Here is a 24,485-nt window from a genome sequence, read left to right on the forward strand (position 1 = left end):
GAAAACAGGCTGAATTTGGCCTCTATTCTGCAGAGGTTAATTGTGTGAGGCGAATCTGTGCCACTATTGATAGTGAAGGATGAACCGAAAACAAGCATTGTCTCAAACGAAGATTTGCAGATAAATGGACCAGAAGTTTCCATGATGAAACTGAGCACCAGGCAGATGTTGGTGAAGGTGCTTGTTTGGAGACAGAAGCTCAGAACAGCATGCCGTTATTTTATTTTTTTCATGCGTTGAACTACTTAATGACATTTAAACGCAAAGTGCATCCTTTTATATACATTTAATAACAGCACTCGCTTATCTGTCTGACACTTACAAGTTTTGTAGCTGGAGAAGTGGTCATCTGTTCTCTATAGTGTGATGTAGGCGAGATGTAGTTCTGGTGCATCTAAAGTCTATTCAGCAGGGGAAAAATAATGCCAATGGAGTTCTTTGGAGCATTTTTTATTACAATGTTTAGAACCATAAAGTTTACAACTAACTAACTAATTAATTTAATAATAATAATAATATATGCAGTATATACATATAATTATGCATGATATATCAGTACTATAATGTTTTCAGTTGTTATTGGCTATGCAAATCCATCAAAATTGGATTTTTTAATATTTTAATAAAAAAATAAAAAACCATATTCTAACAATTATTTAACTTGCATAGTTTTTTATTATTTAATTTTTTACCTATTTTGACGAAATAGTATCGATTTTTATATTCGGCAGTTATGGGTTATAGGCCATAACATGAAAAAAAATTTTTTTATATCAGTGCATCCATAAATAATCATTATCACTTGTTATTGAAAGGAAAGGAAAGGAAAGGAAAGGAAAGGAAAGGAAAGGAAAGGAAAGGAAAGGATGTGACGTGTGGCCTAGTATGGTGGCCCATACTCACAATTTGTGCTCTGCATTTAACCCATCCAAGTGCACACACACAGCAGTGAGTAGTGAACAACCACACACACACACACCCGGAGCAGTGTATAAATATAAATATTAAATATTAATATTAAAATAAAAATATTTTGATTATTTCAAAAATATTTTAAAACATTTTAAATATTTTTATGATCTTGCATATATATTTTTTCTATTTATTATATTTTTATTTATTTTGACCAAATAGTATAGATTTTTATATTTGGCATCAGTTATAGGCCTTGATAATTATCATCATCCTATTGGTTTTTGTATTAGTGCATCCCTAAATAATCATTATCAGTTCTCATTGGATATACATATTGGCAGATATTGGATTTCTACGTATTTTAATTATTTAAAAAATGTTTTTAAAAACTTTATTTTAATGAACTTGCATAGTTTTAAATTTATTTATTTGGACAAAATAGTATAGATATTTATATTTACCATTAATCAGTAATAGGCCTTATAACTAAAATAATCATTATCATCATCTTATTGTTTTTTTAATTACATCCCTAAGTAATCATTATCAGTTCTCATTGGATGTACATATTGGCAGAAATGGGATTTTTAAGTATTTTAATAAAAAAATATAAAAAAAAACTATTAAAAAAACATGTATACTTTATTTTAATAATCTTGCATAGTTTAAATTTGTATTTTTTATTTTAACAAAATAGTGTAGATTTTTATAGTTGGCATTTATCAGTTATAGTCCATATGAAATTGCTCATCAGCTCATTGCTTTTGTAATATTGGGGCATCCTTAATCAAATCCAGTTGAGAAGCACTGCTGTGTGTTGCTCTATTTGGACCAAGCTTGCCATAGTCCTCAAGTTTAGTTCCACAGCTGCTGCTGCCACCTGCATTACCTGCAAGTTCAATCACACAGCCCCTGTCTGTCATGGATGCCAGCTCCCATGAAGCCCAGTGTCAAACACAGCCAAAGTCAAGCAAGTTTCCAAAAAACAGTCCCTCTCTGCTGGTTGTGCAGTCTCTGTTTTGGCTCATTGCTTCAGCAGCCCTTCAAAGAACCCCACCACGGTTCCAGCTCAATTGCCCCCATGAGGACCATTAAGAAAGCATCGTGGGAAATAAAGAACGAATAAAGAGTGGGGAGCCGGAGCATGGCAAGTATTAAATGCTGCAATCATTATTGTAGTTACCATGATGAGAGGGGAAAACAGCATGCTGATGAATGAGTGGCTGTAAATGCTGTTGCTGGTTAGTTCTTCTCCATTGGTACGAGAACTGCGCTCCTGCCTGTGTTCAGCAGCTTGGTCCCGGAGTGAGGAGCAGTCTGAGTGGGAGGGTAATGAGTTCGCTCTACCCAGAGCTGAACATCCAGCTGTGGGAGAAGAATCGTCCTTGCATGCACATCTTTGCTTAGGCAGGTGGTTTCGTGATGGGGAGGGAAACCGTTGGGGAATCTGGATATACATGTGATGGTCTCTTTAAATATCTCATATGTTCTCCTAGACAATCGTGAGATTAAATGGAGAGCAAATTGGCTTGAGGCTGTTTCTCAAATTTTTCTCATGAGAAAACCAACTACATAATCTCAAATAGTCTCTTCTGGAGTTTGGAATGAGATTTCAACAGTGTTTCAAACTGTGTTCACATTTGCAGGATATCAGAGTCTAAAATTTCAGTTTGAACTTCTTGTTTCTCGTCAGTTGGAGAAATTATATTCTATTCTACTCTATTCTATTCTAGAGTTGTCTCATTTGTTTATCTTTTTATTTTATTTATATTACTAATTATTAAGTTGAATTCTATACTAATTTATCGAAAAATCATTAAAATGTTAAATAAATCAAATTTATAATTTTAAATGATAAAAATTACAATATACAGATTGAATTTTTTTTTATTAATTTGAAATCTGCTAAAGTTTACATTGTTCTTATTTATTAAATTATAAGTGTTTAAATGTAAAAGTGTAAAGCTTAACTTTACCCAAAAATGAAATGTACCCATTTACTCACCCTCCACTTGTTCCAAACCTGTATGAGTTTCTTTCTTCTGGTGAACACAAAAAAAGGTAATTTGAAGAATGTTGTAATGTTTGATTACCAATGTTTTTCAGAATATCATCTTTTGTGCTCAGCAGAAAAAATAAACCCATACAGGTTTGGAACAACTTGGAGGGTGAGTAAATGATGACAGAATTTTCATTTTTGGATGAACTATCCCTTTTAATGTGTTAAATGATGGTAAAGTTAATCTAAATGTAAAAATAAGCATAAAATATTTTCATTATTGGCTGATACCGATAAATGAAATCCGTCAATATCCCATATGGAATTGATATATTGTGCATCGCTAGACAACATAACTAAAGAACCTAATTAACTTTCCTGAGCAATGAAAGAGAAACGTCTGAGTAATAAAATCTTCCTCTGGAAATGATTTATTCATTGTTTCCTTGATATATGGGAGAAGGCTGGATTTATGTGATGGTGGTTTTCATCAGTCCTAAAGCACTTAACCTGAGTGGCGGTGGGTATCCTCAACCAAAATCAATATGTGATGTACGGTATACAGCCGTGTGCTGAGCACACATCGACTAATAGGTATTAGGGTGAGGACTGGGTAAGGAAAGAAGGATTAGGGTAATTGTGTTTTATCTGCCGTGGTCTTTAGTGGATTGCACTGAGGACACACACACACACATACACATACATACACACAATAGATAGAGAGATAGAGAGACTTCTCCAGTGACCTCTACAATGTAGATAGCAGTGAAATGGAGTGGAACAGGCTCTTGCACTGTGCTAACAGATAAAGATCAGATTTGAAAATCGCATTTATGGAGCAGAACTCCTTTTGAATTATTCAAATAGAAGAATGGTCCTAAAACATCATAAAAGAGACTTTTAAATGTATTTTTTTTAGTAAAACGAAAATTAATTTTTCATACTGTACATTTATAGCAATGTGACGCCTATGTTTATTTAAACAAATGAAGTTATAATAAAATGTCAGCTGGTTGACACATTTCCCCAGTCGCATGATATCGCCTATTGTATTGCCCAGCATTAATTGCTGTCGTTTCATCAAGGTAGTATTAAACCACAGTTAAGGTAAACATAAGCTTTGAATAATAACTATCCATCCATTTCCTCCGACTTGTCTGGATTAGGATCAGTTATAGCAGAGCAGCAAAATGGACAGTTTGAATCTGGCAGATTGACAGTGATTTGATTTGGACATCTGTCAGATGAAGCCCATGGGCTGTAGGAAACCAAAAAGAACCATATGAGAGCATCTCAAAACTCGAGTTGCTGGATTGATTAACATTCAGTGGAAATCAGGATTGAAATCTCGCCATATGGTTTTTGGGTAGCCGAGTCTGTAAAAATTGACTGTAGATATTGAACGAACAGCTTCATCTGTGTGATAGCTCACACCTGGATGCATTGTCGACAGGCGGTGTGCCTCACCAAGCAGCAGGCCAGTCGGCAGATGTGTTCTCACGTTAAATTACACTGATGTCATTTCCCATGGGTAATGTCTCTGTTACAGTTACATCGGCACTCGGCAGACAGCATGAAGGAAAAATCCCCCTTTTTTGGCGGGGTGGCGTTGCTTTCTATTCTTGCGAGCGCGGTGGAGTAAGGAACTCCCAGCTGTAGGAAACCAGAGCAGATCTGGCTGGAGGTGCAGTTAGCTCATTCTCACTCATAGACTGCTGGCAGTCTCCACCTCCCTCTTTATCTCCTGCGCTGTCTCGTGTCTATTTTTCCTAACAGATTTTTTTTTTTGACTGCTTGTGCAGTGTAATGTAATGAGTTGAGCACTTGGGGGATCTGCTCATAATCAAAACAGGGTTTATTGATGATAGTCTATACAATAAGACATTCAGCCAGCTGCTGTGAAAGAAGCTCAATGTCCTAAGAGTTATTATGAGGGTTGGAGGAAACTGTTTCTCGTTTGGTTAAACCATTGTTGGTCGTCTTCACTGGGGTGCCACCTTAAGATAGTTTTGGAGATGGATGGTTGGATTCTGGGGTCGACAATATAATTGGCCCGGTGGCCCGGACGTACTTTTAAAACCGTCAGGGCCACCAGATCGCTCCAACTACTAGCCCGGTGGGGCCAGTAAAAATAATGCCTCGATTAAAAAAAAGTCTAATTTCACATTAATTACCTGTGGTTCTGTGTTTTGATTTCTGTTTAATCGTCTCGGTAACCACCGCTAACACGTTACGTGATCCCGACAGCCTTACGCTCCGTCTGCACCGCCTTGCTCGCTCCCGCCAAACGCCGGGTAAAAAAGAGAAGGCAAGGAAGAGAAAATCACCAGAGGAATTGAGGGAAAGCGAAAGGGAATACGAAAAGAAAAGGCAGAGAAAGTTTCAGCCCCAGTGGCGAGACCGCTGGAATTGGCTGGGCTTAGGGGTGTGCGATATGACGATTTTTGATCGTGGACGATAAAAATGTCTCCACGATCTGCTTTTGAAGAAATATGGTAGTATCGTGCTACAGCACACATTCTGTCAAATACAGTTCTGGTGCCTCCGTCTCTATGTACTGTACAACACGACATACAGCGGCAGAGTTACTCTGACAGGACACTGCACTTATTCGCGATCGCAAAAGTACATTATTTGCACACAAGCCTTGCTGGTTAAATGTTTAATTCGCGCGCTGGTCTGCGCTTTTTCTGAGCACATACACCTGAAGCACGCGTGCTAAAAAGCCTGTCTAACAGCTCCTGATTACTCAACTAACTTATCTTTTGCGCTAATACTGTCAAAACACACAAGGTTTACATACAGACTCAGTTGGTTATCTCTAAAATGAAAGTAAATAGTTAAGAGAGAAACGGATGCGTGCCTGTACTGTATATTAGATGCGTGCAGCTCTTAAAGGGACAGGACAATAAACATGCTGTCGACTGTCATTAAAGGGATAGTTCACCCTAAAATTTAATTTCTGTCATTATTTACTCACTCACATGTTGTCCCAAACCTCTAATAATTTCTTGTGCTGAACCCAAAATAAGATATTTTGAAGAATGAGGGTAACCAAACAGTTGCTGGTCCACATTGGCTTTGATAGGAAAGAAAAATCCTATGGAAGTCACTGTGGACCAGCAACTGTTTGGTTTTCCACCTTCTTCAAAATAGCATTTATGTTCAGCAGAAGAAAGAAACTCATTCAGGTTTAAAACAATTTGAGTAAATGATGGTATAAAAATAAAACATTATGACAGAATTGACAGACAGATGACAGAATATTTATTTTTGGGGGAACTATTCATTTAACGTTAACAAAACAACAAAACACAGAGAAAAATCACTCACTATTCTTGACTGAAAAACTTTAATACATTTGCTTTAGGAATCAGTCTATCTAGTGTTTTATTTTTATATTTGTTCATTCAATTTCATTGAATTCTCCTGCTAAATACACCTATTGTACCTGAAAATAAAGCACTGTTTGTTTTATTTGTATATTATGTGTATTTGTAATGTGTATCTTTGTTCTTATTAAAAAATAAGAAAGATAGAATGATGACAAAGATTTTTATCTTCGCCCACTTTGACCTAAATATCTGTCATGTCTTTTTTTTGTTTTTTGTTACCTTGAAAGGCTTTGTCTTTCTAGTTTGGCTGTAATGCTCAGACAACTTGTAAAACCAACATGACAAAGAATCGTCATAAAATCGTGAATCGTGATATTTCTAAAAAAAAATTGTGATATGATATTTTTCCCGTATCGCCCACCCCTAGCTGGGCTACGATCAAGAAAAAAAAGAGGTTTACTGTGAGCTCTGCAGATCAATGCCCACATATGCAGACAAGTAAGTTAGAGAAAAGTTAACGTGTATGAAACCTATGGTATGAACATAATATAATGAATTGCTGTGTGACTACGGAGAATGAATCCTATGCAATAGGTTTATTTGCACTTGTTTCATGTTTTTGCACAGTTTTGCTGCACTTTGCACTAAACCTACCTTAAAAAAAATAAATGTTATTCATGTTGTTAAAGCAAACTGTTCTTTTTCGTGATTATTGGGATCAATACCCGACGCGTTGACCTGGGCCAGTGAACTTCAAAAGACACTGGCCCGGAGGGCCAGTGGCAAATTTCCCTTATTGTCTACCCCTGGGATTGATTGGTAAGTGGAGAGAGATGGATGTTTGAATGGTTGAATGAATGAAGAGTTGAATGGATAGATGGATGTTTGAATAGTTGGATGCACAGGGAAATGTACGGGCAAGGAGATGGGTATTTGAATGAATCGATAGATAGATAGATAGATAGATAGATAGATAGATAGATAGATAGATAGATAGATAGATAGATAGATAGATAGATAGATAGATAGATAGATGGATGGATGGATGGATGGATGGATGGATGGATGGATGGATGGATGGATGGATGGATGGATTGACTTATTTTGTTCTCTGGCAAAATTTGAATCCGAAACTTCACTGAAGACACTTTAAAGTGAATATCTTTTGAATTTCTCATATCTTCCACTTTAATAACCACCACTCTTTTAAAATACATGAAGTGCCCCTCTATGATTTACTCCTATCCCTACAATCCTGAAATGAGCACACATGCGTCATACCAGAATCATGGCACAAGGAACAAGCAGAAGTCGATGAAAAGCCTTGAGGCTGCTCGTCATGAAAGTGCGGGAAGTGCAGAGTTTGTGGTTGTTTCTTAATGGAAGTTGCCAGCTGAGAGAGCACACTGAGAGAGATGTTAACCTTCTGAGATAGCATGCACATTAAAGATGCATTACAGAGCGCTTTGAAGTCAAATTAGGTCTTACTCGAGTAATGACAGAGGGTGTGTAGAATCGACCGGATGTGGCGCCCTCTTCTGTCTCCTTATTATTTGATGGGGGTTTCAGGTCATTGTAGCCCGCATGAATGTCACTAGATGCCCAGTTGTCTTTGCTAAATGCATTTCTTAGTCTACATGTCAGGCTGAAGGGAGATTAATGGCCCTGGTGGAGTGTGGGTGTTGTTTAGGGGTGCAACACCACAGCTGGTGAGTGAACCTAGAGCCCTGTGCTGGAGGCCCGGCTGACCCCGTGTTCTCTGCTATGTACATCAGGGGCTCGATTCCATGGCCCCCCTATAAAGTCAACAAATAGGCTTGTGCCCAAAGAGATAAAAGGCCCTTGTTGCGGAACAAAGTATAACCTTGTAAAAATATATATGTGACCCTGGACCACAAAACCAGTCTTAAGTCGCTGGGGTATATTTGTAGCAATAGCCAAAAATACATTGTATGGGTCAAAATAATCAATTTTTCTTTTATGCCAAAAATCATTAGGATATTAAGTAAAGATCATGTTCCATGAAGATATTTTGTAAATTTCTTACCGTAAATATATCAAAACTTCATTTTTGATTAGTAATATGCATTGCTAAGAACTTCATTTGGACAGCTTTAAAGGCGATTTTCTCAATATTTAGATTTTTTTGCACCCTCAGATTCCAGGTTTTTAAATAGTTGTATCTCGGCCAAATATTGTCCGATACTAACAAACCATACATCAATGGAAAGCTTATTTATTCAGCTTTCAGATGATGTATAAATCCCAATTTCGAAAAATTGACACTTAAGACTGGTTTTGTGGTCCAGGGTCATATATATATATGTGTGTGTGTGTGTGTGTGTGTGTGTGTGTGTGTGTGTGTGTGTGTGTGTGTGTGTGTGTGCGCGCATGGCGGGTATCCAGCGAGGGGTGGGTTAAGAAACAGAGCGTATAAATAATTGATCATATGTACTGGCTTCTTTGTGACGATGAACATCCATTGTGTATATGCCAGTCAGAATTGAAGGTGGGGTCTTTTAAAAAGAAGCAATAGCTCTGTGCTGTTGACCTCATTATGTGGCTTAGAGCATAAAATAAACATTCATAGGTGAGAAACCTAGTGAAATAATGCTATGGATTAAAAACACATTTCCCACTGATCTTGTGCCAGTATATTCATTTTCACTTCTACTGAATATTCATTTTTGCTAATTTTTGCTTTTATTTGTCACAGTGTGACAGATGAATAAAAGCATGGCATGGTGTCACGAGAAGATGAATCTTTTTCTTTTTTTTTATGTTTTTGCCTGTTGCTTCCAATTTCATTTATTTTAATTTTTTTTGGAACCATTGTTCATTCCAGTTCTGTGTTTTCTATTACTGTTGTTGTTATATATATATATATATATATATATATATATATATATATATGAAGAGTTTATTTGCAAAAACAGATAAATCTGTTTTTTAACATTTCAAAAATCATGTATTTTATTATGTTATCATGTTCTTATTGTTTTATTGTGTTAGTTAGCTGTTTTTTGTTGTTTGTTTGTTTTTACCTAGTCAAAATAACCCAACTGCAGTTTGATTGAGATTAATTGGAATGCACAATGAAAAAACATGATTTCTGAGAACTCTTAAAAACGGAGTTATCTGTTTTTGCAAATTAACTCTTCATATAGAGAGAGAGGATTTACTGTAGATGTGTGTATATGTGTGTATTTATGCATATATCCTTTTAAATGCATCAAAGTCCTATATATATATATATATATATATATATATATATATATATATATATATATATATATATATATATATATACATACATACACACACACACACACACACACACACACACACAGTATATATATGCATATATCATTTTAAATGCATCAAAGTCCTTTCCTTCAAATTGTCCTTTAAGTTTAAATTGTCTGTTTTCCTTAATAGCTCATAAAAAAATAACCAAAACCAAGAGTAAATATGTAAGATTCTGTTTTACTCACATTTTTTCCTTTCCCATTTAAACCACAAAGTTTGCAATTACAATTTAGCACAATTGTTTGCAACACTCTCCTTTAAATCACTATCAACTCAAAAGGCTTGACATGTTTTTGGTCCAATTGCCCTTTTGTGTTTTCGCTGTCGTTCCAGCCAACCCCCCCCCACACACACAAAAAAAAACACTCCCAAGTATTCCCAAAAGCTTTTATTCTCGTTTTCCCCCTCCCTCCCTCACTGCCTCCCTCTTCTCACCCCTCCCAACCCTTTGTAAGAGACAGCCCCTCATCCACTCCCCCTCTCACTGTCTTCTCCTTCATTCGAGGCAGAGAGAGGGAGTCATGAGCATCCGTGCTGTAAGGATGCAGAAAACACGCTCCGTGCATTGTTTAACCTAACGGAGAGGTGGACTAAGTGTAATCGGCCAGTTTGTTTTCTTGTTTCCTGCTTTTTTCTTCTCAGGCTCCACTCATCTGTGCATGCCGCTCCCTGGCTCTTTGGCTGAGAAGCGCTGGCTGAACGCAAGCTTGCACTCACGGAGTACCTGCAGCCTGGGGAATTTTCTGACATGAATAGCGGCGATCAGAGTATATGTTTTGGCTGGCAGTGAACACTTCCTCTGAGGCTCAGCTGGAGCGAGTTTAAGCCCAGGACACAAGGAGGTAAACCAGAAGAGGAATGGATGCTTGAGAGAGCTAAACGGACAGAGAAATAGCTTCTGACTCCAATGAAAACAAATGAGAACGGAAGAGCCACTTTTTCCAGAGCGACAAACAACTTGGCTGAGTCCACAACAGGGGCTTGTCTTGTCTCAGGAGTTATCCACTAAAAAGGACTGAGGACTAACAGCACTGTCCGAAGCAGTTGTCTAGTTTGCTTTGCGTGCTTTGCTGTGGCAATCTCAGCTGTTCCTCGTATCTAGTTTCCAGCTGCCCTGATCAAGTAGCGCGCCTCTACGCTGACAAGGAGCATCTGGGGGAAGAGTGCTCATCAGACACCACAACTTTTGACTGTACGCTTCATCCAGAGTGCTTTCCAAAAAAGAGAGGAGGTCGCTAGAGAGGACCAGTGTTGAAGGATAGAGGGGGGGGTTGAGGAAAAAGACCCTGCTGCTCTCCAGGGCATATGGTCGAGCTTGCCAAAGACAGCTGCTGACTCTCTGTGGGCTAATTATTCATTCATTCAGCCTGGGGCGAGGGGAGAAAGGTTTTGACTTTTACGACCGAATACGAGCCTAGTGTTGCAGTTCTCCGGAGGATGTGGGAAGGGGTCACTCTCCAAAAGTTTGTGCGTTTGTGTGTGTGAGAGAGAGGCTAATGACTCCAATTCCAGCTTGTGGGCAACCGAGCGTTTCCCTGGACAGACGGCTAGCATGATGCCTAGCCACACCCGCAGTGCATCCTGACACATGCCACAACTAGAGCAGCCTGGCATCTTAATGCTGCTGTCGGGCACAGACAGGTGGCAGCACGTCCTGAAAGAACGGAATTCATTGTGCCATAAAAAATTACAAGCACCCCTTAAGACAAATCAAGAGCCAATTCATTACTAATTCGCCAAGCCGTGGAGTTCTGCGCTTGCGGATTTAAAGTACAAAGTGCAGCGGGGATTGTTTGCACTCACTTGTCGTGTTGCCAATCTAGTTCAGAGGTCCAGTGGAGTTTTTTGTCAGATCCACTCGAGAGAACTCGCACTCTAACCTTTCATGACAAACCACCCCTGTGCTTTGGAGACAAATGGAGGGATTGCCGGAGGGTTGGGGACTGTAGGACCTGTACCCTTCCAGAGCGGCTGTAATTTGGGAAGAAAATGCGTTGCTTGGAGACTGGAGAAAGTATTTGTCTACGTTTTTCAGGAAGGAACTGTGATAAGAAGCACCACTGGAGTTTAAGCTGAAGTCATTTTTGGTTTTCTTTTGTCTATCCTTCTTCTGAGTCTGTTCAGAACGCTTGCAGACTTGGCGTACTTTAGGGACGGCGCGGAGTGGAGTATGACCAGTTGTCAGTACCCCACACCGCCCCCGGAGCGGGACCGCATGTACCAGCACAAAGTGTCGCTGGTCGTGCGGTACTTCATGATTCCTTGCAACATCTGTCTCATACTGCTGGCCACTTCCACGCTCGGCTTCGCTGTACTCCTCTTCCTCAATAACTGTAGGTCACAGTTAGTGAAACATGACTTGCAGCGTATGTATATATAATGTGTTTGTGTGTTCGTGATTGTGCATGACCCCGTATAGTTTTTGTGGCTTGATAAGTTACATATTAGTGGTCCTTTCCCTTGTGTGCTCTGTAGAGTTTTCTTACAGTGATGCTCAGGGAGGCAGAGAGGAGACACTTTGACGGATAGATGGTTCAATAAGGATCGATGGCAATCAAAAACTAATCCCTAATGCGTTGGCTTCGATCCCCTGCCTGACAGTGAAATGATTAAGGATGACACAGATAAACTGTCCTCATCCTACAAAGTGCTTGAACGCTTGTGTCTAAAAACACTGCTCGGTGGCGCTCTGTCATCCCTGAAGCAGTGGTATTTAGACTGCACAGTGGGATAAAGGGGGCAGATTAAATGCCTTTGGATGCGAAAGCTTGGCATTAGCATCAGTGCTTACTGTATCTGCTTGAGTGAATCTGCAAATGCTTTGGTGTCTTAGGGTGCCCCGCCAGCCGGTGTGTGTTGCCAGATAGTTTTGGCACTGTGCTTACAAAGAAAAGATTGGAGACGAAACATGAGCTCCAGAGCATGTCATAGTGCGCTTTGATGACATGGAGCAGCAGGTAATGCTGCTCTTTTCCTGTTTTAGATGTATTACTATCTCTGTCCTGTTTTATCTGCCTTTTCGCACCGTTGCATCTCAGGTTTTCTTATTCTGTGAATTCTCAGTTACATAGAAATGCATTATCTAAGACTACAGTATGATTTCGGTGCTTTTGTAAGATTTTATTAGTACGCTCTGCTAGAGAAATAAGTTTAATTGATTAGAAAATGGTCTTGCTATGCATCAGTGCTGATGTCTCATTAAATTCTTAATGATATTGAAATTTAGATGACTTTTTAACAGGAAGCTTGTGCAGCGGTTGTCAGACACACACGCATATGTATATGGTCTGTTTACACTTGAGTTCAGCGGCTGTCTTTGGCCGTTCTCCAGCATTAAGCTTGTAAGATGCCATGTGAAATTACACTCCAGACACCGGTGTATTGTTAATGGAAATATTTGACAAATTGGGTCACAAAGTACCCAACAAAATTTAAATTAGCCCTTTGGTTGGGCCTCAGGCCATCTGAATAGATATTAAAACACTGTTAAATAGTTACATAGAAGAATATATGTGACTTTGTTCTGTATAGAGACAATAATTTACTCCTTTTTAGATAGGAATTGTTTAGTATTTTTTTATTTTTTTAAAGAAAGGCCCTGGAAAGTAGAAAATAGTAAAAAAAAAAAAGAAAGAGCATTCAGCTCCATGCACCCTCTGTAAACCATTACCTATCTCATTTCTCATAATCTTGCCTGTGCCCTCACTTAAAGAGATCCACGGTGCCTCTGCATTAGATCTATATTAAAAGACCAAAAAGGGCCCTTCATGAAATTCTAAAAATGTGCCCTCTCCATCCCTCAATAAAGGAGTCTGAGTGTGAGGTTCATTTATAAGCCGACCATGTCGCAAAATCGATTTAATCCAGACAGATTCCATTAGATTTAAACATAAACTCAGTTAAAGCACTCCATCCCTGCTCCTCAAAGAAGAGTAAAAAACAGGACGGAGTGAAAGAAGTACCATTAACATGGAGAGGTGCATCATAGCGTTTGAAAGCTTGTTGGAGTGGGATACAGACCAAAGGTTAGTCATTTCCACTTTCATTTAGCAGGCACAGAGAAGAGAGGCCACACAGGACTAGAGCTGCTCAGCTCCACAACCAAATCCGTCAGCCTATACATACACATCTGCAAACTAGATAATACTGAATGAAAACATATGGCTGGCATACATATGTGCACAGATATGATAGCCTGCCTGACAGTTCAAGTTGAGATCTATTTGGGGCCACAAACTGCAGAGTGTATCTGCCTTACCATGCTTTTTACATGACTATTTAACAAATAAATGATTAATCACATGTTTGAAATGACAGTATTGATTTGAATTTACATTAAAGTGATATGTGAGACATGAATTCGCTTGATTCTATGATATTCTGATTTATGTTTAGTTATTTTGCAATCATTAACTCACTCACTTCTTTATCATGTATTCTTAATTACTTCAGTACTTGTGCAATTATATTCTTGGCTCGTTCTCAGTTAGAATTTTGGTTGAATAGAAATAATAGAGTCTGTATTGATCTAATGCTACAGTACATTTAGTCTACCAAGAACGTGGTTAATCTCCCTTTTCACAAAAATATTGCGAATTCTTGGTGTGAGAATATTAGTATTGTATAAAAAATATTACAATACTTTTCTCCTTCCTATTTTTAACAATATTTAACATTTACAGTTTTGCAAATTATAATTTAACGGAAATCATAGTGTTCATTGACTTATTGCAATTTCACCTATTTAGATTTCTCCGATTTAAATTGTGGTTAATCAGTTAATCTCCATTTTCTTGAAAATATTGTCAATTCTTGGCATGAAAATATCGCTGTAGTATCATGTATTAAAATGTTGCTTTTTTAAATCAGTATTTAACATTTGCATTTTTAAATACTAATTGACCAACTTTTTGTATAACAACCTTTAAACTGTAAAATTGTCAACTGACCCTGGCAACAATTTCCTACATAGCTGTGCTAGCATATACAACAGCTTTGAATAATTTAACATAAAGAATTGCAATATTATTGCAGTGTGACCCAAGTATCAATATAATATTGTACCACCAGGTCCCTGCCGATTCCCTTAAAGGAAAAGTTCACCCAAAAGAGATATTTCAAAGTCAGTGGAGTCCAAACAGCATTGGACTCCTTTGATTTTCATTGTATGAACTTAGACATAAACATCTTATTTTGTAAGAAAACCACAGGTTTACAACAACATAATAAATGAACAGAGATTACACAATTTTCATCTCTTTAAGTAAAGAAAATGTGCTTGAGGTGAACCTTGCGTTGAATTTCTCAGCCGCGTATCATTTACATGTGAAACAAACGTTTCCATGAGACCTGCGCAGACAGTTGTTTTGTCCTCTACTGCAACTGGACATATAAGAAAGTCGAGCTGTGCTTGGGGGCGTCACAGGGTTATGCATTACAGTGTATGAGCAGTATGTGTTTTATCTCTATGATACGCATCTGTGTGTGTGTTATTCACCCTCAGCTCTGGCGATGTTTCCCAGAGGATGAAACGGTGTAACTGTCATGATTGACTCTCGGACCAGTTCAACAGACACTTCATTATTCAAGGAGAGAAGCACAGCAAGCCGTTTCCCCCCTCTCTCTCGCTTCCTTGTTCCCCCACACTTCTGTTTTTCTGTCTCTCTCTCTCTCTCCCTCTCTCCAGTGCCGGCTCTCCAATCTTCCTAGCGCTCAGTTGTTGACAAGCAATTTGAAGTGAGCCTAAAATTAAACTCTATCCTGGCAGTTGGTGGTGCTGGTGAAGAGAGGAGCAGAGATTCCAGCTTCGGCCCTGTGTGTGGGAGAGTGTGTGTGTATAAGTGCAACCGGCTGGCTGGGCAATTGATGTGATAGTTTTGTGGAGTTGGTTTTTCCCGCCTGCAGAAGCAGGGTGTTGTAGCTGCACTTTAGCTAGATGGCTTCATGCGCGTGTTGTTGAAATGCCGGTTCTGTCAAGAGTAATAAGGTACGCGAGTTCAGTGTTTTCAAAATCACTTCGGTTTGGAGGAAAGTTAGACTGAGTGGGGTCGCTTCTAACTTCTGTGGCAGTTCTCGCTTTCAGTCGGTGCTGATTTTAATGAGTTTCAGCCCAACACTTAGGCTGGTTTTGTAGTTTGAATATTTTAGCATTTATTAGTGTAACAGCTTAAACTGATAGTTCACCCAAAAATGTAAATTCTGTCATAATTTGCTCACACTTGTGTCGTTCCAAACCTCTATGACTTTCTTCTATTGTGGAACACAAAAGAAAATATTTTGAAAAATCAATTATCCTTACTATGAAAGTCAAAGGGATTCAGTGTTGTTTTGAACCACATTGACTTTCATTGGGTCTAAAACCAGTTCAAACATTCTTCAAAGTATCTTCTTTTATAATGGACGTTTTTTGCTTATGTACGATGTATGTACAGAAGGCCTGAAGTGACAAGCATTAATGTTTTCCTGTCTTGTTTTCTTGCGATCTGTAATTTTCTTGTGACCTCAACATAAGTTGTTTTTGTGATGTTGAGTTCTCAAGCATTTTTCTATTTCCATGCAGATGTTCCATTCCCTTGAATTGGCTCAAAATGAAAATTAAAAAACACATGTTCAGAGTCTCTACAGTGTTTTAAACTATAAAGTTGTAGCTTCCTTCACGATGTCATTTAGTCAGTTAGACAGTAGAGTGCTCTATCACTGACAGACATAAAAACGTTTCAGCTTCAACGAGTTGCTGAAATAAACTCAATTTTTCTTATCCATGTTGCACATAGAACATAGAAATGCTCACGAAAAAGCAACAGAAATATTTTTTTAAGTTATTTAAATCTGAATAAAATAGTTATAATTTAAAAAATAATAAAATAATGAATAAAATAATTTTTAAAATGATGAAAGAATTAAGTTGAAATCTTGAGAAAACAACTTTTGTTGTCAAGATCTCAAGAGAATCAAGTCAATATCTCCAGAAAACAAATGTTTCATTTGTTTGTTGTTTTTTGGTATGTTTGGTGATTCATCTGTCCAACAAGACATTTGAATGTCTGACCAAGAACATTTGGTTTAGTCTAGTCTTTTTGATGCACAGCCTGTGAATGCAATTCCATATTACTAGTTCAAAAGTTTGGGGTCAGTAGTTTTATGATGTTTACAAAGACTGAATTTATTTATTTATCAAATATACAATAACATCAATATTATGAAATATTTTTAGAATTTCAGCAAGCTTTCCATTGGTGTATGGTTCGTTAGGATAGGACAATATTTGGCCGAGATACAACTATTTGAAAATGCAAAAAAAATCTAAATGTTGAGAAAATCGCCTTTAAAGCTGTCCACATGAAGTTCTTAGCAATGCATATTACTAATTAAAAATTAAGTTTTGATATATTTACAGTAGGAAATTTACAAAATATCTCAAATGGAACATGATCTGTACTTAATATCCTAATGATTTTTGGCATAAAAGAAAAATTTATCATTTTGACCCATACAATGTATTGTTGACTATTGCTACAAATATACCTGTGCTACTTATGACTGGTTTTGTGGTGCAGGGTCACATATAAAACATTGTAAATCACTTGATCACTTTTTGATATTATGTGCTCTTACTGAATAAAAAGTATTAAATTCTTTAAAAAAAAAATAATAATAATCTTACTTTATTGAAAAATTATGTTTTTAACATTTATTTCAGTGCTGTAAGTGCATTACTGCAAACAAATTTGACAGCATGCCATGCAACAGATGCTGTCGATAGAGCTCAAGTTGTATTTAACCCGCAATATTCTTTTAATCTCATATTCCAACTGATCTCTCTTAATCTATTCTTTTTGAGATTTAACCTCTCTGAAAGAGTCATGTAGTCCACTGTCCACCCACTCATTCGAAACGACTGCTGACCGCCTGAGACCGTCCGGATGTCTTCCTTTAACTAATGAGCTTCTCTCTCTCTCTCTTCTTCCTCCGCAGATAAACCTGTTCACTTCACACCGGCTCCTCCTCCTGATGGTAAGTCCCATAAGAATTCCCCTGACCGGAGTGTTTTCAACCTGCCCAGATAATGATCTCAGCTCAGGCCCGTTTGCTGTTGAAGTGGGCGTCCTCGCTGTGTCGCTTCTCACCGGCTTGTGTGTAGCCTGTTAACATGGTCAGCGAGAAGCAGGGAGGGACATCTGTTTTGATGTAGAAATCTCTTGACATCTTGATTTATCTAGACTGGTGGGATGCAGGGTAGCTGACTTCTTGGGCATGCGGCTAAAGTTTTCCCACATCCCCTTGGGACGCAGCTTCGTTTATTACTCAAGCTGATTAGCTGATTGCTTTTGCCAAGTTTATGAATATAAATCTCAATATTAAATGAGGTATTGTTTCTCTAGTTGTCACCATGCTCTGTGAGTCATTAATTATACAACAACAATTTATTGGCAAATGGCATATCTCTGCACAGATTAATTGGGAGAAACAGCTGGTTTCCCAATTCTGTTAATGAATATTTATATGCGACAACATGAAATGGGCTTTGGAGGTTACTCCTGAGTTGCTGGCAGTGGAGATGTTTCTCTTTATGAGCTGGAGGGAGCTTCATTATGGACACCGTCGTAAATACTCCAACAAAATAGCTGCGTGTGTGTGGGTGTAGTCGGTATTAATGCGCTGAAATTACATGTGGTATAATTAACTCTAGTTCACACGTGCAAACATTTTGAAAGTTTTCAGCGTGGTTGTTAGCACCGAACCAGACCTGAATGACCAAAGGAGCAGCAAACAAACGGTAATAATGCTCTGAGAACAATGCTGTGTTCATTTTTACACATTTTTATGATTTGATTATGGCTTTTGGTGAAAATGTTCTTTAAAATTAGTCAATATTTAGTCATATTTTATTGACCATTTTAGTCTGATTATGACATTTAATTTGATAGATAATCAGGGTTATTTTAGTATTATTTAATAGTTTTTAGTATTTTGAATTAGCTTTTAGATTTATATTTTTAGTTTACTTTTTAGATTTAGTAATTTGCCCTTTTGTATTTTTTTCTTTAAAAGGGTCATATAATGCTACATGCACTTTTACAAGTTGTTTGAACTGAAATGTGTGTTGGCAGTGTGTGTACACAACCACCCTATAATGATAAAAATCCACCCAGTGTTTTTTTTTTTTTATCTACTAAAATCTTTACCCCTTTCTCAAATCGAGCCGATCTCAGATGCCGGTCTGTGTGACGTCACACAGACGAAGGCCGCTCCCACGATAGTTTGATTGACAGTAGCATTTCAGCACAGACTGCACTGGTGTCTTATTTCCAGTGTTGGGGAGTAGTTAACTACAAGTAGCGACGCTACTAACTTAACTACATTTTTCAGTAGCTTGGCAGTAGCTCAGTTGCTTTTTAAACAGTGTAGCTTTTCCAGTAGCTAACTACTTTTTGCAGCAAGTAGCGGTGTAGCGCGAGCAAAAGCTACATTGCGTTTTGTCGAGCCTGCGCGAATCAGCGCGATGCAAGGATATTCTTCTTGTTAGATTACAAACTCATTTTTTGCCATTACCGCCACCTGTTGTTTAATCACGCATCTTGCGGCTAACGGTTCACTGACGTACAGAAGTGGGTTGACACACCCATATTATCCATGATGGAGCAAGACGTGGCGGCAGATTTGGAGGATGGAGAAACAACTAACGTTAATTACCCATGGCCTTATTTGTCCAAGTTCATGTCTCTCAAAGAAACGACAAGTAAAGGTTACACTTTTTGTAACAGTCTGAGATATTTGAGTGTTGTGTGTAATAAAACCATAATTAAACAGAATTGTATTGCATTGTTTTAAACACTAAATATTTTACTTAAAACATTCCTCAGACACTTATTCAGTTATTTATAATATACGTTGTTCAAAAAAATAAAAAGTAGTTTCAATGTAGCTAGCTACTTTTTGATAGTAACTTGTAGTGTAGCTAACTACTTTTCCAAAAGGGTAGCTTGACTGTAGTTTAACTACTTTAACTTACGAGTAGCTTGTAGCTTGTCAAACTACAGTTTCAGAGTAGCTTCCCCAACACTGCTTATTTCAGACCCGCCCTGAGTGAGCTGTCATCAGTTGTTTCACCGCCAGAGCAGATGTAGACAAGAATGACTCCTAAGCGACTGAGGCGTTCTGTTGTTGGATGTTATAATGAACATAGCAGTCGTCATTTACTCTCGTCATCTGCACGGCTGAAGAGGATTACGTTAGGTTCAGAAGGGAATGCACCCTCAATCTACCTAAGTGCGTCTATGTTCGCGCGAATCATTCATGATCCAGCTTCACCTCCAGAAAAAGTGAGTACAAGGTTTTTTAAATGAATCTTTGCAAATCACCTTTCCTAATAATGTGCTAATTAGCAAGTTTCACGATAAATGCGGCTAAAGTAAACAGTCCCTTAGAGAGTGGCTCGGAAGAGAGGGGCGGGGTCAGCAGAGCTCATTAACATTTAAAGGAGAATGACACAATACGGCTTGCTCTGAAAAGGTGTTTTTTACACTACCAATGAGAAATTTTAACCAAACTATGTTACAGACTTTTCATTAAAACCCTAATGAATAATATCTAATAATAGTAGACACGCCCCTTACTGCTGATTGGCTACAAGTTTGTTTTGGTACTCGGCCCCAACTCGTTTTCTAAAGCATTTTTGAAAAAATGCATACCCCACCTTTAATCATTTTAGTTAACAATATCAACACTGAACAACAATGACGAGACTAAATAAATGCAAAATTAAGCCAAATATTCAAGTATAAATATAATATATAATATGTGTATATATATTATTTGTATATATTTGTGATTAATATATATGTAATTGTGATATATATATATATATATATAAAATTGTTGACAAAAAAAAACTTTAGTAATATTTTCGAGATCACAACTGCATTTGAAGAAACGGCTCTGCTGGGTCTAGGCTCGATTTGCACAATAATTGCCCAATCACCTGCTTCATAGGATGTTCTGTCTGAGGGCTTGAGAAAAGGCTTGTGTTGAAAATCCGGGCTTTGAGATGAATTTTATTCCCCTGCAGCTACAAGACAATAGTTATTATCTCCTTGAAACACTGTCCATGCGGCACTGCTGGGTAATTATGTCTGATTGATGTTTTGATTAACCTTACTCCTTACCAAGAGATCGGAAACTCGTATAAATTTTACTTAAAATGCATACATCTGACTCGTAGAGAAATAGAGGCTTCTAACTGCTTTTTAATAGAAGTTTAATGACATTAGAGATTGCTTTGAAAACCTGCAGTTCTGAGAGATATTGCGAGGCGTCGAGTGAAGTTGCAAAACTCCATTCCCCCTTTGATGCTTTCTGAACTGTGGGCTATTGATCACACTGCACATTTTCGATACATGGATGTTTCTTCTTCCTCGCCTGTTTGTTTCCGCTCTAGCCGAGCATTTAAAAGCCGCAGCCAGCTCTTAATTACATTTCCGATTGTTCTGCGAGTTCTCAGACGGACAGTTCTTTATGTGCCAGACCTACATAAGCCTGCAGAAAAGCTCTTCTCCCGGCTATCTCATCCCCTGCCCCGCGGCCGCTGTTTTCAGAGGCCATTAAGCGTCAAGGGAGATCAGTTGTCCGAATACACTTCCTTCCCCGATCCTTCATTGCCATATTAATTCGTTACAAGACTGAGATGTACTTATATAAAAGCCTGTGCATTAGGAAAATGAGCATGAGAGGGAAAACATGTCCCCCTTTCCAAGGACGCAATGACATTCCCAGACCAAATTATCCACAGATATTTAATTAAACGGAATCACATCACAGACATCTAAGTATCCCGCTATTACAAGCACAATTGAAGTATTTCCCCTTCAAATGACAGAAACCAATCAATATTGAAGTTTCCCCCACTTTTGAAGCGTATTTGTATGTGTATCTGCCCGTTCCAACTCAATAAAAGATGTTTAATCATTAGCTGAAACTGGAAAAAGCAACAAAGCAACCTTTAATTAGCATCGTTTTGTAGGCTGTTTAAGTGGATGTCCTTCAGAGTTTTAGCCGCTTGAGTCGGCAAACCAAACGCTGCCAGATTCTCAAACTTAGGGCCGTGTTGCCCACACAAAGGTCATTCGTGTAAGATTTGGCAGAGCTTTGTCCCGTTAATTATCTCTGTGGCGGTTTAGAAAGTTGGCTTTAGGAAAACGTCTTGCTTTCGGTAAAACAAATGTTCGTTTGTTTGTAACCGGCCCACTTACGATGTTGTGTGCGCCAAGCGATAAACTTGAGGGGATTCTGTACTTGGAATGCCCTTGGTTTGGTCGCATGTTAATGTTATTTTTAGAAGGAGTCAAAGAAACAATGACTGGATTGTGTCGGGTAGTTTATAGCCATCAGATCAAATGTTTTTGACCGGTTTGAGAGTTACGTATGAGAAGATGTCGCCTGTAGCAATAGGTCACCTAGGATTCCTGCTTAAATTTGGGTCATGTTGGAAATGAGATGGCAAGATACGGACAAACCACTCCTACACATCTCGACGTGTGGTAATGAATGCACGCCATCTGAATGCAGCCTTCCGTTCGGTGTTTGTCACAGCGAGTTTCCCCCCCTCGGGGCCGAGCTGTACCTGCAAAAAAATAATAGCAGATTGAATCGAGTAGGTGGTGGGCTGTAGGACTGAGATGTTTATGTGGGCCCGAGCTGTGGACTATCTTTCAGAGACCCTGCCCTGCCAAACTTTCTTTAGCTTTGAAAAGCTCAAACGGCGTCTTCGGAAAGGGGAAACGATAATAAATAAAAGGCAGGGCTTGTGTAATTTATTCAGCCATTGCTGTGTTCTTGACAGAAGGAAGCAGAATTAATTATTACCAGTCTCTTATCTTAATTAAATCTTTTCATGTCATGGATTTCACACAAAAGAGGCCGAAAAATCATGTTCATCTCCTCTCTTTTTTTGGTTTGCAGAGAACGGCGCGTATCACGATATCAAATATGTGGCATAAATTCATCTGGGGATTAACTGTTATACCTAACTCAAGTGCTCACCGAAGTTTTCGAGTTTGACATTACGCCTGGAAGTTTTGTTGCCCTCTGTGCTGTCTGAACATAAATACAACTGTGAGAAATTCTCAAGAATGGCTCTTTGTAGTTCTGTAGAATCAGCAGTTGCTTGCATAAGCAACAAACAGAAGAGCTTGTCATGGAGAGGAAATCGGGGAGATGTGGGCAAAGCTTGTTTTGATATTAATCTGTCTAACATATTCTTGACACAACTCAGCAGTGTACAACACAGAAATGGAAGCTATTGATTTCTGGAGGAGAGAGATGGAAAGTTTACGCATCGAGGGTAAGAAAGTAGAAGTAAGATGTGGCCGGTTTGTTCCAGAGAATTGTAAGGAAAGCAATTCATATTGACATTGCATCAGTGAGGTTTTGTAACGCCTCTGGTTTTACCTGGGCTTCAGATTGAAAATATACACTCACAGTCTTTTGTGTTGAATTGGCATTTGGGTCAATGACAAGTAAGAGTGTCCACGATAAAGACAAGGAAAACGCTTAGATAGTTCCTAGAGATGTGCTCTTTGTATTTGTGTTGGTTTCATATGGTTTTAAAGAACATTTATACAATTTTCAAGATAATTTTCAATGTAATGATACTAAAACTGTCATATTGTGTAACTTTCAAGTAAATGTAGCAGGGCTCTGAACTGGTTCAGGGAATGAAAACGAAAACCGGAAACGAATGAAATTTTGACTGGAACAGAACCAGAAACAGAAACAAAATCAGATTCAGAGTCTGCAGGGATTCTTTCTGATTTAGTCTTTTCTGCTTGTTGGTTGGACAAAAATACTCCAGAAATGCCATTCATAAATCATAAATGACTTGATTTAAAAAAAATAAAAAATAAAAATGTTATATAGGCCTATCATTTATTATATAAATCAATTTTGAAGTATTTTACATTATTTATGTTATTTATTTATTCATAGGAATTTCATTCTCAGGACAGTTGTATCAACCTGACACATATTTGTTTTATATTTAATTTATGAATTTTATATTATTTACTTATACAAATTCCATTCTCAGAACATTTGAATCACCCTGATAAGTCGCGGGTTCGAATCTCAGGTCCGGCAGGGATTGTTGGTGGGGGAGTGAATGTCCAGCGCTCTCTTCCATCTTCAATACCACGACTGAGTTGAGACCCTTGAGCAAGGCACCGAACCCCCAACTGCTCCCCGGGCGCCGCAGCATAAATGGCTGCCCACTGCTCCGGGTGTGTGTTCACGGTGTGTGTGTGTTCACTGCTGTGTGTGTGCACGTTGGATGGGTTGAATGCAGAGCACGAATTCCATTTATGGGTCACCATACTTGGCCACATGTCACGTCCTTTCCTTTTCCTTTCCTATATTTTACAACTCCCTTGAATAGTAACATGAACCAAAACGGCGGCAGAATGCAGTGCACTAAAACAGTCTTTGTGAGAGGAAGACGTCTACTGATGTAGTTTTGGATTTAATAATAATAATTACAATGCATAGCAGTAATGCATTTGGGATGATGATGAAACATTGAGTACTATTTCTGAAGCATTCACAGATGCATTAGTGAGGCAGGAATACCTTGAGATGTTGTGTTGTATGATTAATGTGATCATTTGGCACATAGATCCAGGGTTCAGATGTTGTTGACAGGCTTACAAGGAAATGCGAAACGACTTGATGGGACCGTAATGCGGGGGCAATCCCTATCGGTTTTTTAATTGTTAATCGCACCCGTTAAAATTAGAACGCTCTCTAGTCTCATTATGAAACCAGTTTTTATTACACAGACTTTGACTTGTCTTTCTATTAGTATAATTTTTCAAGACTTGAGTTATGTAACAGATCCTGCAAACCATTTATCATTGTTTTATGGACGTTATACTATT

At 38.2% G+C, this 24,485-nt stretch overlaps 1 protein-coding gene across 4 annotated transcripts in view; it reads left to right on the forward strand.

Moving 5' to 3' along the window:
• Positions 1-24,485, forward strand: part of LOC306860844 (agrin-like) — a 262,672-nt gene that overhangs the window by 93,840 nt on the left and 144,347 nt on the right. For 2 of the 4 annotated variants that reach the window (XM_079402799.1, XM_079402800.1), the window contains exon 3: positions 17,533-17,571. In XM_079402799.1, the coding sequence (XP_079258925.1) occupies positions 17,533-17,571 (39 nt within the window). Of the gene's footprint in view, positions 1-10,056; positions 11,925-17,532; positions 17,572-24,485 lie in introns of those variants that run through there. The other 2 variants (XM_079402802.1, XM_079402801.1) reach the window with 2 other exon arrangements.

Source organism: Barbus barbus (genome assembly GCF_936440315.1).
Source record: "Barbus barbus genome assembly, chromosome: 41".
NCBI classification, from domain to species: domain Eukaryota; kingdom Metazoa; phylum Chordata; class Actinopteri; order Cypriniformes; family Cyprinidae; genus Barbus; species Barbus barbus.